This window comes from Bombina bombina, chromosome 2, assembly GCF_027579735.1.
Source record: "Bombina bombina isolate aBomBom1 chromosome 2, aBomBom1.pri, whole genome shotgun sequence".
In the NCBI taxonomy this organism is placed as follows: Eukaryota; Metazoa; Chordata; class Amphibia; order Anura; family Bombinatoridae; genus Bombina; species Bombina bombina.
The window spans coordinates 108,564,880-108,583,599 of NC_069500.1; the positions used below are offsets into that span (position 1 = coordinate 108,564,880).

The following is an 18,720-nucleotide window of genomic DNA, read 5'->3' on the forward strand; positions in this document are numbered from 1 at the left end:
ATATGAGAACACTGTGGTGCTTGACAAGACCTACTGCTTCTAGGAACATAATTAAGACTGTCTACATGAAAATAACATAGCATTTATAAACATTAAAGGGAGAGTCTAGTCCAAAATAAACTTTAATGATTCAGATAGAGAATGTCATTTTAAACAATTTTCCAATTTACTTTTATCACCAATTTTGCTTTGTTCTCTTGGTATTCTTATTTGAAAGCTAAACCTAGGGGGTTCATATGCTAATTTCTAAGCTCTTGAAGGTTGTTTCTTCTCTCAGGGCATTTTGACAGTTTTTCACCACTAGAGGGTGTTAGTTCATGTGTGTCATATAGATAACACGCGTGTCCCTTAAAGAGCTTTAAAAAAAACAAGTACCGTACCAAAAAGAAAATTTATGCTTACCTGATAAATTTGTTTCTTTTTAGACACGATCACGGATCATCATCATCCTTAATTGTGGGATTACACCTCCTGGTCAGCAGGAGGAGGCAAAGAGCACCACAGCAGAGCTGTTATATAGCTCTTCCCTTCCCTCCCACTCCAGTCATTTGACTGAAGTTAGGAAGAGAAAAGAGAAGCTAAGGTGCAGAGGTGTTTGAAGCTTACAAAAATTAACAACCTGTTTTAAAAAAACAGGGCGGGCCGTGGACTCATCGTGTCTAAAAAGAAACAAATTTATCAGGTAAGCATAAATTTGCTTTGCTTTTTAAAGACACGATGAGTCCACGGATCATCATCCTTACTTGTGGGATACAATACCAAAGCTAGAGTACATGGATGATAAGGGAGGGACAAGACAGGGAACCTAAACAGAAGGCACCACTGCTTGATGAACCTTTCTCCCAAAAACAGCCTCAACCGAGGCAAAAGTATCAAATTTGTAAAATTTAGAAAAAGTGTGAAGAGAAGACCAACTTGCTGCCTTGCAAATCTGTTCATAGAAGCTTCATTTTTGAATGCCCATGAGGAAGCAACCGCCCTAGTGGAATGAGCCGTAATTCTTTCAGGAGTCTGCTGTCCAGCAGTCTCATATGCAAAGCGGATGATACTCCTCAACCAAAAAGAGAGGTAGCCGTAGCTTTCTGACCCTTACGTTTTCCAGAGAAAATTACAAACAGAGAAGAAGACTGACGAAAGTCCTTAGTTGCTTGTAAGTAAAACTTCAAAGCACGGACTACGTCCAAATTATGCAGAAGCCTTTCCTTCTGAGAAGGATTAGGACACAAAGGAGGAACAACAATCTCTTGATTAATGTTCCTGTCTGAAACAACCTTAGGAAGGAACCCTAGTTTAGTACGCAAAACTACCTTATCCGAATGGAAAATAAGGTAAGGCGAATTGTATTGCAACACCGAAAGCTCAGACACTCTTCGAGCTGAAGAAATAGCAACAAGAAATAAAACCTTCCAAGATGACAACTTAATATCTAAGGAATGCATAGGCTCAAACGGAGCCCCTTGAAGAACCTTAAGAACTAAATTCAAACTCCATGGAGGAGAAACTGGTTTGAACACAAGCCTGATCCTAACCAAGGCCTGACAAAAAGTTTGAACATCTGGGACATCAGCCAGACGTTTGTGTAACAAAATAGATAAGGCAGAGATCTGACCCTTTAGGGAACTTGCCGATAAACCCTTCTCCAATCCTTCTAGGAGAAAAGACAAAATTCTGGGAATCCTAAATCTACTCCATGAGTAGCCCTTGGATTCACACCAATAAAGATATTTACGCCATATCTTATAAAAAAATCTTTCTAGTTACAGGCTTACGTGCCTGAATCAAGGTCTCTATGACCAAGTCAGAAAACCCCCGCTTGGACAGAATTAAGCGTTCAATCTCCAAGCAATCAGCTTTAGAGAAATTAGATTTGGATGAAGGAAGGGTCCTTGAATGAGAAGATTCTTCCTCAATGGTAGTTTCCAAGGTGGCAAGTATGACATGTCCACCAGATCGGCATACCAAATCCTGCGAGGCCACGCAGGAGCAATGAGGATCACTGATGCCTTCTGTTTGATTCGAGCAATGACCCGAGGAAGAAGAGCAAACGGGGGGGAAAAAAGATATGCTAGGCTGAAGGACCAAGGAACTGCCAGAGCATCTATCAGTTCCGCCTGGGGATCCCTGGATCTTGACCCGTATCTCGGAAGCTTGGCATTCTGACGAGATGCCATGAGATCTAACTCCGGCCGACCCCATTTGAGAATCAGGCTGGAGAATACTTCCGGATGGAGTTCCCACTCCCCCAGATGAAAGGTCTGCCTGCTCAGAAAGTCTGCCTCCCAGTTGTCCACCTCTGGGATGTGGATCGCTGACAGATGGCAAGAATGGGCTTCCGCCCACCGGATTATCTTGGCTACCTCCGTCATTGCTAAGGAACTCCTCGTTCCTCCCTGATGATTGATGTAAGCCACTGTCGTTATGTTGTCCGTCTGGAATCTGATGAACTGGGCCCAAGCCAACTGAGGCCAGGCCAGAAGAGCACTGAAGATCACTCTCAGTTCCAGGATGTTTATAGGAAGAACAGACTCCGCCAGAGTCCACACTCCCTGAGCCTTTAAAGGACCCCAGACAGCTCCCCACCCTAGAAGGCTGGCATCTGTTGTCACAATCACCCAGGATGGTCTGCGAAAGCATGTTCCCTGGGATAGATGATCCATAGACAACCACCATTGAAGTGAATCCCTTTTCTCCTGCTCCAGGGTTATTCGAGGAGACAAGTCTGCATAATCTCCATTCCACAGCCTGAGCATGTTTAACTGCAGAGGTCTGAGGTGAAACCGAGCAAACGGAATGATGTCCATTGCCGCCACCATCAGTCCGATTACTTCCATGCACTGGGCCACAGACGGCCGAGAATTGGACTGAAGGGTACGACAGGCCTCTAGAATCTTTGATTTCCTGACCTCTGTCAGAAAAATCCTCATAGATATAGAGTCGATTACAGTTCCCAAAAAAAAGTCACCCTTGCTTTCGGGATTAAGGAACTTTTTTCCAGATTCACCTTCCACCTGTGAGTTCTCAGGAAGGATAGTACAATGTCGGTATGGGACCTTGCTTGTTGACAAGATGGCGCCTGGATTAGAATATCGTCCAGATAAGGCGCCACCGCAATGCCCCGCGGTCTTAAAACCGCCAGTAGAGACCCCAGAACCTTTGTGAAAATTCTGGGTGCCGTGGCCAGTCCGAAAGGAAGAGCCACAAACTGAAAATGTCTGTCCAGAAAGGCAAACCTTAGGAACTTGTGATGATCTGAGGATAGGGACATGCAGATATGCATCCTTTAAGTCCACTGTCATAAATTGACCCTCCTGAATCAATGGAAGAATGGTACGAATGGTTTCCCATCTTGAAAGATGGAACTCTGAGAAATTTATTCAGACTCTTGAGGTCTAGAATGGGTCTGAAAATTCCCTCCTTCTTGGGAACTACAAACAGATTTGAATAAAAACCCTGCCCGTGTTCCTGTACAGGAATGGGAGTAATCACTCCCAGGGAAGAAAGGTCTCTTAAACAATGTAAGAACGCCTCTCTTTTTATCCGGTTTGCAGATAATCTTGAAAGAAGAAATCTTCCTCGAGGAGGAACATTTTTGAACTCCAGTTTGTATCCCTGGGAAGCTATTTCTATAGCCCAAGGATCCTGAACGTCTCGCACCCAAGCCTGAACCAAGAAAGAAAAAGTCTGCCCCCCACCAGATACGGTCCCAGATCGGGGGCATGCCCTTCATGCTGTCTTGGAGTCAACAGCAGGCTTCTTGGACTGTTTACCCTTGTTCCAAGGCTGGATGGGTCTCCAAGTGGGCTTAGATTGTGAATAGTTTCCTTCCTGCTTAGGGGAGGAAGAGAAAATTTCCCTTGAAATTGCGAAAGGAACGAAAATTATTTTGACGTCCTTTTTGTTTATTTCTATTATCCTGAGGAAGGAGATGACCCTTACCTCCCGTGATGTCAGAGATAATTTCCTTCAAACCAGGTCCAAACAAGGTCTTACCCTTGTAAGGAATAGCTAGAAGCTTAGACTTAGATGAAACGTCCGCAGACCAAGGCTTTAACCATAAAGCTCTGCGGGCTAGGAAAGAGAACCCTGAACTCTTAGCTGCTAATTTAGTAATTTGCAGAGAAGCATCCGTAATAAAAGCATTAGCTAACTTCAGAGCTTTAATCCCATTGTGGATATCTTCCAATGACGTCTCAGACTTAAGAGACTTCAACAGAGCATCAAACCAATAAGCTGCCGTACTAGTGACAGTAGCAATGCATGCAGCCGGCTGCAAAAGCAGACCCTGGTGAACATAAATCCTTTTAAGTAGACCCTCCAACTTCTTGTCCATGGGGTCTTTAAAGGCACAACTATCCTCAATAGGAATAGTAATTCGCTTGGCTAAGGTGGAGATAGCCCCTTCTACCTTAGGAACCGTTTGCCAAGCTTCCTTGATAGTGTCAGCTATAGGAAACATCTTTCTGAAAATAGGAGACAGACAGAAGGGAATACCTGGTCTCTCCCATTTCTTAGAAACAATCTCCGAAGATCGCTTAGGAACTGGAAAAACATCGGAGAAAGTAGGAACTTCAAAATATTTGTCCAATTTACACAGGAGCGACTACTACTGTGGAATCACAGTCGTCTAAAGTGACCAACACCTCCCAGAGTAACAGACGGAGGTGTTCTAGTTTAAATCGGAAAGAGACAACCTCCGAATCAGTCAAAGGTTCTGAATCTGAAATCTCGCCATCTGATAAAACCTCTATACCCTCCATTTCAGTTCCCTGTGAGGGTACCTCTGAGACTGCTACCATAGCATCAGAAACCTCGCTGATAATATGCTCGTCTTTCCTCTTGCGCTTGCCCTGAAACATAGGAAAGGCAGACAACGCATCAGAAATTGTGGAAGACATAACCGCCGCTATGTCTTTTAAAGTAACTCCAACAGGTCCTAGAGCAGAAGCGCAGGGCACTGCTGGTGGGGGCGTTAATTTTTGAGACGCGTGGGGAGAAAGTTGCAGCATAAATTGACCCTCATCCGAAGATTCTTGGACATCTGCTCGAGAAGAAATTGTCTCAGTAAAAAATGTTATCCCTAAAACGTAGTCCTTTCAATACATGTAGGACAGAAAGGGATTGGTGGTTCCACATTTGCAACCAGACACAAGGCACATGTAACATATTGCACACCCTCTTGATCCATTATTCAATACAATTTAACAAATAATTAACAGGAAAAACAAAAATTAGAAAAAAATAACTACACAAAAACCGTTACTGTACCTTTAAATACAAACGGTTTCTTTATTTTTCTGCAAACTGTCAGATTCCTCTTAAGCACAGTGGCTAAAAAACTGACTTTACAAAATAAACCTCTGCACCACAGCAATCTGCTGAGGTGCTCCTACCGTTCAAAATGACACCGGATCCCCTTGTTCCCTATGCAGGTCCGTTCAGTCACACTGCGCAATACAGCTCACCAACCCAAACCGGACTTAACGTATCTGTACTAGAAGCGCATGAAATTACATTACATGCCGCTCTAGAACAGACAATCAAGTAGCCCAGCTTATGTCGCACTAATCCTGTTAGGGAAACAGCGCCCTACTTAGTGGCGGGCAAATAGGGGAAGCCCCGCCCATCGTGGGCGTACCTAAAGCCCAATGTCTCCCCTCCAGGAAAAAACAACAAGTGAAACCACCGGAGCCTTACCAAAAATAATACAACAGATCTCCAGTCCCAGTGCCTGCTATATAACACTGCCCAGAAAACTTTTCACATAAAAGTTGAAGAGAGTCCCCAACATAAAAAGGCTTTGCAATTAACCCTTTTATGTTCCATAGTGCTTTTTTTTTTTTTATAAAAAAACTGAGTCTCCTTATGTCCCAGAAAGGTAGCACTTACCTCCACTACTGCCTGGTAGGAAGGCAGTTCCCAAGCTTGAGAGGTCCTCTCCCTCACATTAGCCTGAGAAAGAAACAAATGCTGAGTTAGTGAGTACCTCAAACTGAAGCAGTGATGTGCAGTCACTAGAGGCAGGTGAGGCAGTGCTTCACCTTTCATATGGGCAAAAATATATTTTTTTTATTGGCTTTAAAAAAAAAATTGTAATTTTTTTTCCCCAGCATTTTTTTTTCACAGCTAGATGTTGTGCAATGGAGAGGCACAAGCAGGTCTGCCCACCATTACACAACATGCTGCGCCATCTACTGGTTAACAGTGGTTAAGATCATTGCATGGCCCATAAGTGCTTTATTTGAGGCAGTCCTATTTGGGCTGAACCAATCCAGCGAGAGGCATTAGTAAGTGGAACATAGGGTTGGGGCTGGATGTTAAATCATATAAAACAAAACAAAAACGGAAAAAAACAACATTCATATATTTTGTTGCTGTCCTGTGAACCTGCTAGCTTTGCTAAAGTGAAAAAGAGAGTTCTGTTCTTCCCCTCTAAGGGCAGTGGAATGTGCCACTGTCACTTCCTGAATCCTTATACAGAGCAGGAAGAGAGAGGCACAGAGAGCAATGTTTCTGTTCAGCCACATCTTATTGAAGTAAGATTTTACTGTAAGGGATTCTGTTAGTGAAAATGATAATTTAATGAATGTGGTTTAGTGTTTTTTACTCTTTTACAGCAGGGTCGTTTTTGTATTTTGTTTACTCAAACTTTACACCCACTAACTTAGCAGATTGCCTCTGTACTTTACACTAAATTATAGTCTCATTTAGTTATAGTCTCACTTAGTCTCTGTAGCTCTGCTGTTTTATTACTTTAAAATGCAGTGGTCCCCCCCTTGTGTGTGTGTGTGTCTCTCTCTCTATCCATCTCTCTCCTTATGTGTTGTTCTCCCCCATGGTCTCTTTCTCTCTCTGTCTCTCTTCCTCCCCCTCTGACTCTCATCCCTTATGTAATGAAAGAATCTATAAGCATAATTTGCAGCATTAAAGTAAAAAGTATGTTTTAAACATATTTTAATGGGCATGGATTTCTAGATCTCATAATCAGAGCAAGCATTGTGTTATCTGGCAAGAGTTTGTTACAATCCTTTTAGACTAAAATCAGATGTTTACTAAGTTGACCAGTTTTCCAAAACACCATTTAAAAGGGACATGAAACCCATATGAAACCCATATGCAAATTTAAATAACTTTCCAATTTACATCTAATATCTAATTTTCTTCATTCTTTTGATGTCCTTTGTTGAAAATCATATCTAAATATGCTCAGTAGCTGCTGATTGGTGGCTGCACATAGATACCTCATGTGATTGGCTCACCCATGTGCATTGCTATTTCTTCAACAAAGGATATCTAAAGAATGAAGGCGTATCCTAGCCACTGCCTCACCAACCTCTGACGTCACTGAACTGAAGGATATAGGGCAGCACAAATATGGGAGGCGTAGTGAGAATTATGTCCCACAAGTTCCCATTGCTTTAAAGCCACCACAGCTCTACTGTGGAGACTGAAAAGGAACCAGGCTACACCCCAGGACAAAGTAGCACTCTCTGGCACTAATTTAAAATAAACTCTTGATTGAAGAATTTAATACTAACACCTCACTTTACCTCTTCCTATCACTAACGTAGGCAAAGAGAATGACTGGAGTGGGAGGAGCTATATATAACAGCTCTGCTGTGGTGCTCTTTGCCTCCTCCTGCTGACCAGGAGGTGTAATCCCACAAGTAAGGATGATGATCCGTGGACTCATCGTGTCTTTAAAAAGAAATTTAGATTTTGAAAATAATAAACATATTACACAAATAGTAAGATTCTTTGTATATTCAATAAAATCATAGGACCATCAAACTAAAAAAACAGAATTTCTGTGAAGAATTTAAAATCAGAGTATTTCTTACCTTTCATAGTTAGGGACTTTATTTGTGTCTTGTACATATCCAGAGAGTAATACTTCAATGCAATCAAACAGGTGCAGAGACTTCTTCATTCTAGTCCAGTAAGGATCCTTAGAAAGAAAGCTGCATGTTTAAAGTTTGTTTTGTCTTATTTTTGTAGTAAGATCCTTTGTTTTTTGGTATCGCCAGTGAATGAATGTGTTATGAATTATTTTATCACGATCTTACATATGTGCAGCACATGACAGTGTTTTGCTGAAAGTCCAAACGAGATTTCCAGCTAAGGCACTGGTATGTTTGTATATTCTACTATACATCAAAGTTCAGTACTTAATCTTTGTTACAGTATTTTTGACAAAGCTTCCCTTTTTAGCATAGCTAATGACCTTAGACCTATATAGCATTTAAAAACTGCCCCCAACAATTGACATATTTAACAGAAATCCTAGTACAACTAAGTGATTCTTGTATTAGAATAAGCGTTTTGGCTACACAGCAATTGATAAAAACAATTTAGGTTTCTGTAATACCAAATTGGATAGCAAAGAACTAACTTTTTTTGTGTGCAAACCATATGAAATGGCTCTTTGAATAAACCGTGAAAACATTGATCTACATTGTTGAGATCTCTTTAGCACTTTTCGAAGGATTGCTTAACTCACTCAAACTTCTGAACCCTCTTATGCCACAATAGGTCAACATTTTTTTGTATCTTCTAGAAACCCATGACATTTAAAGGGACAGGAATCCCAAAATTTTCTTTCACGATTCAGATAGAACATACAATTTTAAACAACTTTCCAATTTATTACTATTATCAAATATGCTTAATTATTTTGTTATCCTTTGCTGAACGAACATCATTGCACTACTGGCAGCTAGCTGAACATCTAGTTGGCCAATCACAAGGGACAAATGTGTGCAGGCACCAATCAGCAGCTAGCTCCTGACAGTGTAGGATATATACACGTATATATATATTTTTTTTTACAAGGGATACCAAGAGAACAAAGAACATTTGAAAATAGAAGTGAATTTAAAGTGTCTTAAAAATGACATGCTCTATCTGAATCAAGCAAGTTTCATTTTGACTTTCCTATCCCTTTAAACATAATAAAATAAGTCTGTGGCACTTAAAGGAACAGTCTACTCCAAAATTTGAAAAGACAGATATTGCCTTTATTACCCATTCCACAGTTTTGCATAACCAACATGGTTATATTAATACACTTTTTACCTCTGTGATTACCTTGTATCTCTAGGCCTTTTCTGACAGCTCCCTGATCACATGACTTTTTACTTATTATCTATTGACTTGCATTTTAGCCAATTAGTGCAGTGTCTGCCACAACCCACGGGCGTGAGCACAATGTTATCTATATGGCTCACATGAACTGGCACTCCACTGTTGAGAAAAGCAAATAAAAAAGCATGCGATAAGAGGCTGTCTTTAGTGGCTTAGAAACAGGCAGACATTTAGAGGTTTAAAAGGTTTATAAAGTATATTAATATAACAATTTTGGCTGTGCAAATCTGGTGAATGGGTAGTAAAGTTGTTATCTTTTTAAATAACAATTCTGGCGTAGACTGTCCCTTTAAGTATGATCTTCCTTTAGACTGGCCTTGGCCCAAATCTGATTTTGTACTTTTCAACACATTAAATAACAGTCGGTAACGTTAAGACGTTGTAGACATTGCTTTAGAAATCTAAATTACTTTTTGGAGGGATCATAAGGTAGGTCATACAGTGAGATCTATATATGTTACATGATGAAGCAGCAAATCCCTGGGGAAGAACTCAATGAACAATATTTACCCACATCAAAATTTGTCAACTACTGTTAAACATTAGATTTGTACGTTTTCCAAATGATATGCATTAATCTAATGTTAAAAAGAAATCTAATAAAAACCAGCTACTTACTCGAGCTTTAAACAAGTGATCATACACTTCAAGTAACTTCGGTATAGTAACTCCTATTTCCTGCATCATGTAAGTTACAAATCCTGTATCCCAGTTCAAGATGCACACCTGCTGTTCCAAAAACTGCACCAGGAATTCTGAAAGAGAGAAGCATGTGGAAAATGCTCAGGGGTTAAACACAGAGGTGTAGGGGTGCTAGTGATTAAATACATGCTCCAAACAAAGATCAGGCTTTTTATTTTTAACTGCAAACAATAGTCTATGTTTATTTTGAAAAACTATTATATTTCTGATTACAGTAATGTGCTACCTTTTAAAAAAGGTACTACTACGTATACAAAAGTATTAAAAATGATACAAATCTAACTTTAGGTTGCATGAATAAGATGTATTAGGACGTGTGCATCTTCGAGCATTTGTAGGTGCAAATATTCTAAAATCCAAAAATGTTCTGGCCCCAAGCAGTATGGATAAAGAGCTTTCTATCATCCTTTAAAACGGACAGTCTACTCCAGAATTTTTATTGTTAAAAAACGTTAGATAATCCCTTTATTACCCATAACCCAGTTTTGCATAACCAACACTATGGGTTCACAAGGACCAGCACTAATTGGTTAAAGGGACAGTTTAGTCAAAATAAAACTCATGATTTCATATAGGGCATGCAACTTTAATCAACTTTCCAATTTATTTTTATCAAATTTGCTTTGTTCTTTTTGTATTCTTTGTTGAAAGATAAAACATATGTAGGCTCATATGCTAATTTCTAAGTCCTTGAGAGTTTTTCCCAGCTAGACAGCGCTAGAGCCATATAGAAAATATTGTGCTCACTCCTGTGGCGTTAATTATGAGTCAGAAATGAGCAGAAGAAATAGCAATAAGAAAAAACGCCTTCCAAGACAAGTTAATATCTATGGAATGCAAAGGTTTAAATGGAGCCTGCTGCAAAACTTTAAGGACAAGGTTAAGGCTCCAAGGAGGAGCAACAGACTTAAACTAAGGCCCGATTCTGACCAGGGCCTGACAAAAGGATTGAACATCTGGCACATCCGCCAGACGTTTATGCAACAAAATAGATAATGCAAAAATCTGACCCTTCAGAGAACTGGCAGACAATCCCTTCTCCAGACCTTCCTGGAGAAAAGACAATTCTAGGAATCCTGACCCTACTCCAAGAGTAGCCTTGGATTTGCACCAATAAAGGTATTTACTCCATACCTTATGGTAAATCTTCCTAGTAACAGGCTTGCGAGCCTGAATCATGGTCTCAGTGACCAACTCAGACAAAACATGCTTAGACAGAATTAAGCGTTAAATCTCCAAGCAGTCAGCTTCAGAGAAATGAGATTTAGATGAAGGAATGGACCCCGAGTTAGAAGGTCCCTCAAAAGCAGCCTCCAAGGTGGAAGAGATGACATCTTCATTAGGTCTGCATACCAGATCCTGCGAGGCCACGCAGGAGCTATCAGAATTACCGAAGCCCTCTCGTTTGATACGAGCAATGACTTGGAGAGAGCAAACAGAGGAAACAGGTATGCCAGACAAATCCCAAGGGACCGCCAGAGCATCTATCAGGGTGGCCTGTGGTTCTCTCGACCTTGAACCACACCTTGGAAGCTTACAACTCAGATACAACTCTATCATCCCCCATTTGAGGGTCAACCTGGAGAACACCTCCGTATGGAGTGCCCACTCCCCGGGATGGAAAGCCTGTCTGCTCAGGAAGTCCGCTTCCCAGTTGTCCACACCAGGAATGTGGATGGCAGAAAGACAGCAATTGTGAGCTTCTGCCCACTGAACAATCCAAGCCACCTCCTTCTTCATGGCTAAGGAACTCAGAGTTCCTCCCTGGTGGTTGATTTAAGCCACTGAGGTGATAATGTCCGACTGGAACCTGATAAACAGGGATAAGGACAACTGAGGCCAAGCCATCAGAGCATTGTAAATCACTCTCAACTCCAAAATGTTTATGGGGAGAGCAGAATCCTCCTGAGTCCATAGTCTCTGCACCTTCAACGAGCCCCAGACTGCTCCCCATCCCAGCAGGCTTGCGTCCGTGGTTACAATCACCCAGGAAGGTCTCTGGAAGCATATGCCTGGAGACAGATGCTACGGAGAAAGCCACCACGGGAGAGAGTCTCTTGTCGACTGATCTAGGTCTATCCTCAGATAGATCCGAATGGTCCCCCATTCCATTGCCTGAGAATGTATAACTGCAGAGCTCTCAAATGGAATTGAGCAAAGGGTATGATATCCATGGAAGTGACCATCGGACCAATTACCTCCTTACATTGAGCCGCTGATGATGAAACAGTAGATTGCAGAGAGGAAAGAATTTTGGATTTTCTGACCTCCGTCAGAAAAATCTTCATAGCTAGGGAATCTATTATGGTCCATAAGAAAACCACCCTTGTAGCTGGAACAAGGGAACTCTTTTCCAGATTCACTTTCCAGCCATGGGGACGTAGAAAAGACAACAAGATCTCTGTATTAGAGTTTGCTTGTTGAAAAGACAGCGCCTGAACCAATAGGTCGTCCAGGTAGGGCGCCACTGCAATACCCCGAGACCTGATCACTGCCAAGAGAGCCCCCAGAACCTTTGAGAAAACTCTGAGCTTTGGCAAGGCCACAAACTGAAAGTTTGTCTAGAAAGGTGAATCCTCAACTTGTGATGTTCCCTGTGGATGGGAACATGAAGATAAGCATCCTTCAGGTCTATGGTCGTCATTAGCTGACCCTCTTGGACCAAAGGAAGAATGGAACTAATGATTTCCATTTTAAAGGATGGAACCCTGAGAAACTTGTTGACACTTTAGGTCTAGAATAGGACGAAATGTTCCCTCTTTTTTGGGAACCATGAACAAATTTGAATAGAATCCCAGGCCCTGTTCCCCGACAGGAACTGGGACTATCACTCACAGGGAAGAAAGGTCCCGAACACAATTCAAGACTGCCTCTTTTTCTTGTCTGCAGATAATCTTGAAAGGAGAAACCTGTCCCTGGGAGGAAAGGTCTTGAATTCTATTTTGTAACCCTAAGATACTATGTCCACAGCCAAAGGATCTGGAAAATCGCGTATCTATGCTTGATAAAACAGAGAAGGTCTGCCCCACTAGATCCGATCCCAGACCAGGGGCAAACCCTTCATGCTGATTTAGACTCAGCTGCTTTTTTTCTTTGATTGCTTCCCCTTGTTCCAAGACTGATTGGGCTTCCAAGAAGACCTGGACTGTTCCTGCTTTAAATTACATGTACTGTACATGTACTGTTGCTTTAAATTACACCCAGGGCTAGAGACTATAGTTACTGTGCCTCACTACTTGCAATCTTATCCCCCAACAAAAAATAAATTTGTCTGGGCAAAACAAAGCCAAAGTACAAAATAAAGTTATTAGGACACCTCCACACCCCAGTCCGTGACTGAGGTGCCTACCTGCCCTTCAATCTAGCATAGGGAGATCTGGACTGCAATTAATAGAATTGCTGAAACCGCTCCGATAATCTCCAGGAGCAGAGCCGGAAGGTAATGTGACCGGCAATTGAAGTCACACTGTGTAAAGCGCACACTTCAGTCCGGAATACAAAAAAACATAATTTATGTAAGAACTTACCTGATAAATTCATTTCTTTCATATTAGCAAGAGTCCATGAGCTAGTGACGTATGGGATATACATTCCTACCAGGAGGGGCAAAGTTTCCCAAACCTCAAAATGCCTATAAATACACCCCTCACCACACCCACAAATCAGTTTAACGAATAGCCAAGAAGTGGAGTGATAAGAAAAAAGTGCGAAAGCATATAAAATAAGGAATTGGAATAATTGTGCTTTATACAAAAAAATCATAATCACCACAAAAAGGGTGGGCCTCATGGACTCTTGCTAATATGAAAGAAATGAATTTATCAGGTAAGTTCTTACATAAATTATGTTTTCTTTCATGTAATTAGCAAGAGTCCATGAGCTAGTGACGTATGGGATAATGACTACCCAAGATGTGGATCTTTCCACGCAAGAGTCACTAGAAGAGGGAGGGATAAAATAAAGACAGCCAATTCCTGCTGAAAATAATCCACACCCAAAATAAAGTTTAATGAAAACATAAGCAGAAGATTCAAACTGAAACCGCTGCCTGAAGTACTTTTCTACCAAAAACTGCTTCAGAAGAAGAAAACGCATCAAAATGGTAGAATTTAGTAAAAGTATGCAAAGAGGACCAAGTTGCTGCTTTGCAAATCTGATCAACCGAAGCTTCATTCCTAAATGCCCAGGAAGTAGAAACTGACCTAGTAGAATGAGCTGTAATCCTTTGAGGCGGAGTTTTACCCGACTCAACATAGGCATGATGAATTAAAGATTTCAACCAAGATGCCAAAGAAATGGCAGAAGCTTTCTGGCCTTTTCTAGAACCGGAAAAGATAACAAATAAACTAGAAGTCTTTCAAAAAGACTTAGTAGCTTCAACATAATATTTCAAAGCTCTAACAACATCCAAAGAATGCAACGATTTCTCCTTAGAATTCTTAGGATTAGGACATAATGAAGGAACCACAATTTCTCTACTAATGTTGTTGGAATTCACAACCTTACGTAAAAATGCAAAAGAAGTTCGCAACACCGCCTTATCCTGATGAAAAATCAGAAAAGGAGACTCACAAGAAAGAGCAGATAATTCAGAGACTCTTCTGGCAGAAGAGATCGCCAAAAGGAACAAAACTTTCCAAGAAAGTAATTTAATGTCCAATGAATGCATGGGTTCAAAAGGAGGAGCTTGAAGAGCCCCCAGAACCAAATTCAAACTCCAAGGAGGAGAAATTGACTTAATGACAGGTTTTATACAAACCAAAGCTTGTACAAAACAATGAATATCAGGAAGATTAGCAATCTTTCTGTGAAAAAGAACAGAAAGAGCAGAGATTTGTCCTTTCAAGGAACTTGCGGACAAACCTTTATCTAAACCATCCTGAAGAAACTGCAAAATTCTCGGAATTCTAAAAGAATGCCAAGAAAAATTATGAAAAAGACACCAAGAAATATAAGTCTTCCAGACTCTATAATATATCTCTCTAGATACAGATTTACGAGCCTGTAACATAGTATTAATCACAGAGTCAGAGAAACCTCTTTGACCAAGAATCAAGCGTTCAATCTCCATACCTTTAAATTTAAGGATTTGAGATCCTGATGGAAAAAAGGACCTTGCGACAGAAGGTCTGGTCTTAACGGAAGAGTCCACGGTTGGCAAGTGGCCATCCGGACAAGATCCGCATACCAAAACCTGTGAGGCCATGCCGGAGCTACCAGCAGAACAAACGAGCATTCCTTCAGAATCTTGGAGATTACTCTTGGAAGAAGAACTAGAGGCGGAAAGATATAGGCAGGATGATACTTCCAAGGAAGTGATAATGCATCCACTGCCTCCGCCTGAGGATCCCGGGATCTGGACAGATACCTGGGAAGTTTCTTGTTTAGATGAGACGCCATCAGATCTATTTCTGGAAGTTCCCACATTTGAACAATCTGAAGAAATACCTCTGGGTGAAGAGACCATTCGCCCGGATGCAACGTTTGGCGACTGAGATAATCCGCTTCCCAATTGTCTATACCTGGGATATGAACCGCAGAGATTAGACAGGAGCTGGATTCCGCCCAAACCAGAATTCGAGATACTTCTTTCATTGCCAGAGGACTGTGAGTCCCTCCTTGATGATTGATGTATGCCACAGTTGTGACATTGTCTGTCTGAAAACAAATGAACGATTCTCTCTTCAGAAGAGGCCAAGACTGAAGAGCTCTGAAAATTGCACGGAGTTCCAAAATATTGATCGGTAATCTCACCTCCTGAGATTCCCAAACTCCTTGTGCCGTCAGAGATCCCCACACAGCTCCCCAACCTGTAAGACTTGCATCTGTTGATATTACAGTCCAGGTCGGAAGAACAAAAGAAGCCCCCTGAATTAAACGATGGTGATCTGTCCACCACGTCAGAGAGTGTCGTACAATCGGTTTTAAAGATATTAATTGAGATATCTGTGTAATCCCTGCACCATTGATTCAGCATACAGAGCTGAAGAGGTCGCATATGAAAACGAGCAAAGGGGATCGCGTCCGATGCAGCAGTCATAAGACCTAGAATTTCCATGCATAAGGCTACCGAAGGGAATGATTGTGACTGAAGGTTTCGACAAGCTGAAATCAATTTTAGACGTCTCTTGTCTGTCAAAGACAGAGTCATGGACACTGAATCTATCTGGAAACCCAGAAAGGTGACCCTTGTCTGAGGAATCAATGAACTTTTTAGTGAATTGATCCTCCAACCATGATCTTGAAGAAACAACACAAGTCGATTCGTATGAGATTCTGCTAAATGTAAAGACTGAGCAAGTACCAAGATATCGTCCAAATAAGGAAATACCACAATACCCTGTTCTCTGATTACAGACAGAAGGGCACCGAGAACCTTTGTAAAAATTCTTGGAGCTGTAGCTAGGCCAAACGGCAGAGCCACAAACTGGTAATGCTTGTCCAGGAAAGAGAATCTCAGGAACTGATAGTGATCTGGATGAATCGGAATATGTAGATATGCATCCTGTAAATCTATCGTGGACATATAATGCCCTTGCTGAACAAAAGGCAAGATAGTCCTTACAGTTACCATTTTGAATGTTGGTATCCTTACATAACGATTCAATATTTTTAGATCCAGAACTGGTCTGAAGGAATTCTCCTTCTTTGGTACAATGAAGAGATTCGAATAAAACCCCAGCCCCTGTTCCAGAACTGGAACTGGCATAATTACTCCAGCCAACTCTAGATCTGAAACACATTTCAGAAATGCTAGAGCTTTCACTGGATTTACTGGGACACGGGAAAGAAAAAATCTTTGCAGGAGGTCTTATCTTGATACCAATTCTGTACCCTTCTGAAACAATGTTCTGAATCCAAAGATTGTGAACAGAATTGATCCAAATTTCTTTGAAAAAAACGTAACCTGCCCCCTACCAGTTGAACTGGAATGAGGGCCGCACCTTCATGTGGACTTAGAAGCTGGCTTTGCTTTTCTAGAAGGCTTGGATTTATTCCAGACTGGAGATGGTTTCCAAACTGAAACTGCTCCTGAGGAAGAAGGATCAGGCTTTTGTTCTTTGTTGAAACGAAAGGAACGAAAACGATTATTAGCCCTGTTTTTACCCTTAGATTTTTTATCCTGTGGTAAAAAAGTTCCTTTCCCACCAGTAACAGTTGAGATAATAGAATCCAACTGAGAACCAAATAATTTGTTACCCTGGAAAGAAATGGAAAGTAGAGTCGATTTAGAAGACATATCAGCATTCCAAGTTTTAAGCCATAAAGCTCTTCTAGCTAAAATAGCTAGAGACATAAACCTGACATCAACTCTGATAATATCAAAAATGGCATCACAGATAAAATTATTAGCATGTTGCAGAAGAATAATAATATTATGAGAATCATGATCTGTTACTTGTTGCGCTAAAGTTTCCAACCAAAAAGTTGAAGCTGCAGCAACATCAGCCAATGATATAGCAGGTCTAAGAAGATTACCTGAACACAGATAAGCTTTTCTTAGAAAGGATTCAATTTTCCTATCTAAAGGATCCTTAAACGAAGTACCATCTGACGTAGGAATAGTAGTACGTTTAGCAAGGGTAGAAATAGCCCCATCAACTTTAGGGATTTTGTCCCAAAATTCTAATCTATCAGACGGCACAGGAAATAATCGTTTACAAGGAGTAAATGAATTACCCAAATTATTCCATTCTCTGGAAATTACTTCAGAAATAGCACCAGGAACAGGAAAAACTTCTGGAATAACCACAGGAGATTTAAAGACCTTATCTAAACATTTAGATTTAGTATCAAGAGGACTAGAATCCTCAATTTCTAAAGAAATTAGTACTTCTTTAAGTAAAGAGCGAATAAATTCCATTTTAAATAAATATGAAGATTTATCAGCATCAACCTCTGAGACCGAGTCCTCTGAACCAGAAGAGTCATTAGAATCAGAATGATGATGTTCATTTAAAAATTCATCTGTATAAAGAGAAGTTTTAAAAGATTTTTTATGTTTACTAGAAGGAGGAATAACAGACATAGCCTTCTTAATGGATTCAGAAACAAAATCTCTTATGTTATCAGGAACACTCTGAACATTAGATGTTGATGGAACTGCAACAGGTAATGGTACATTACTAAAGGAAATATTATCTGCATTAACAAGTTTGTCATGACAATTAGTACAAACTACAGCTGGAGGAACAGCTACCAAAAGTTTACAGCAGATACACTTAGCTTTGGTAGTTCCAGCACCAGACAGCGATTTTCCTGAAGTATCTTCTGACTCAGAAGCAACGTGAGACATCTTGCAATATGTAAGAGAAAAAAACATATAAAGCAAAATTGATCAAATTCCTTAAATGACAGTTTCAGGAATGGGAAAAAATGCCAAGGAACAAGCTTCTAGCAACCAGAAGCAGTGAAAAATGAGACTTAAATAATGTGGAGACAAAAGCGACGCCCATATTTTTTTTTTTAGCGCCAAATAAGACGCCCACATTATTTGGCGCCTAAATGCTTTTGGCGCCAAAAATGACGCCACATCCGGAACGCCGACATTTTTGGCGCAAAAGGACGTAAAAAAATGACGCAACTTCCGGCGACACGTATGACGCCGGAAACAGAAAAGATTTTTTGCGCCAAAAAAGTCCGCGCAAAGAATGACGCAATAAAATGAAGCATTTTCAGCCCCCGCGAGCCTAACAGCCCACAGGGAAAAAGTCAAATTTTTAAGGTAAGAAAAAATGATTGATTCAAATGCATTATCCCAAATATGAAACTGACTGTCTGAAAATAAGGAATGTTGAACATCCTGAGTCAAGGCAAATAAATGTTTGAATACATATATTTAGAACTTTATAAAAAAGTGCCCAACCATAGCTTAGA

General features: G+C 40.7%; 1 protein-coding gene across 1 annotated transcript in view; it reads right to left on the reverse strand.

The window, feature by feature from the left end:
- Window positions 1-18,720, reverse strand: part of NUP155 (nucleoporin 155) — a 211,061-nt gene that overhangs the window by 25,915 nt on the left and 166,426 nt on the right. Inside the window, exons 33-34 of the mRNA XM_053701216.1 lie at window positions 9,760-9,896; window positions 7,839-7,945 (exon numbers count right to left, since the gene is read on the reverse strand). Coding sequence (XP_053557191.1) covers window positions 7,839-7,945; window positions 9,760-9,896 — 244 coding nt within the window. The remainder of the gene's footprint in view (window positions 1-7,838; window positions 7,946-9,759; window positions 9,897-18,720) is intronic.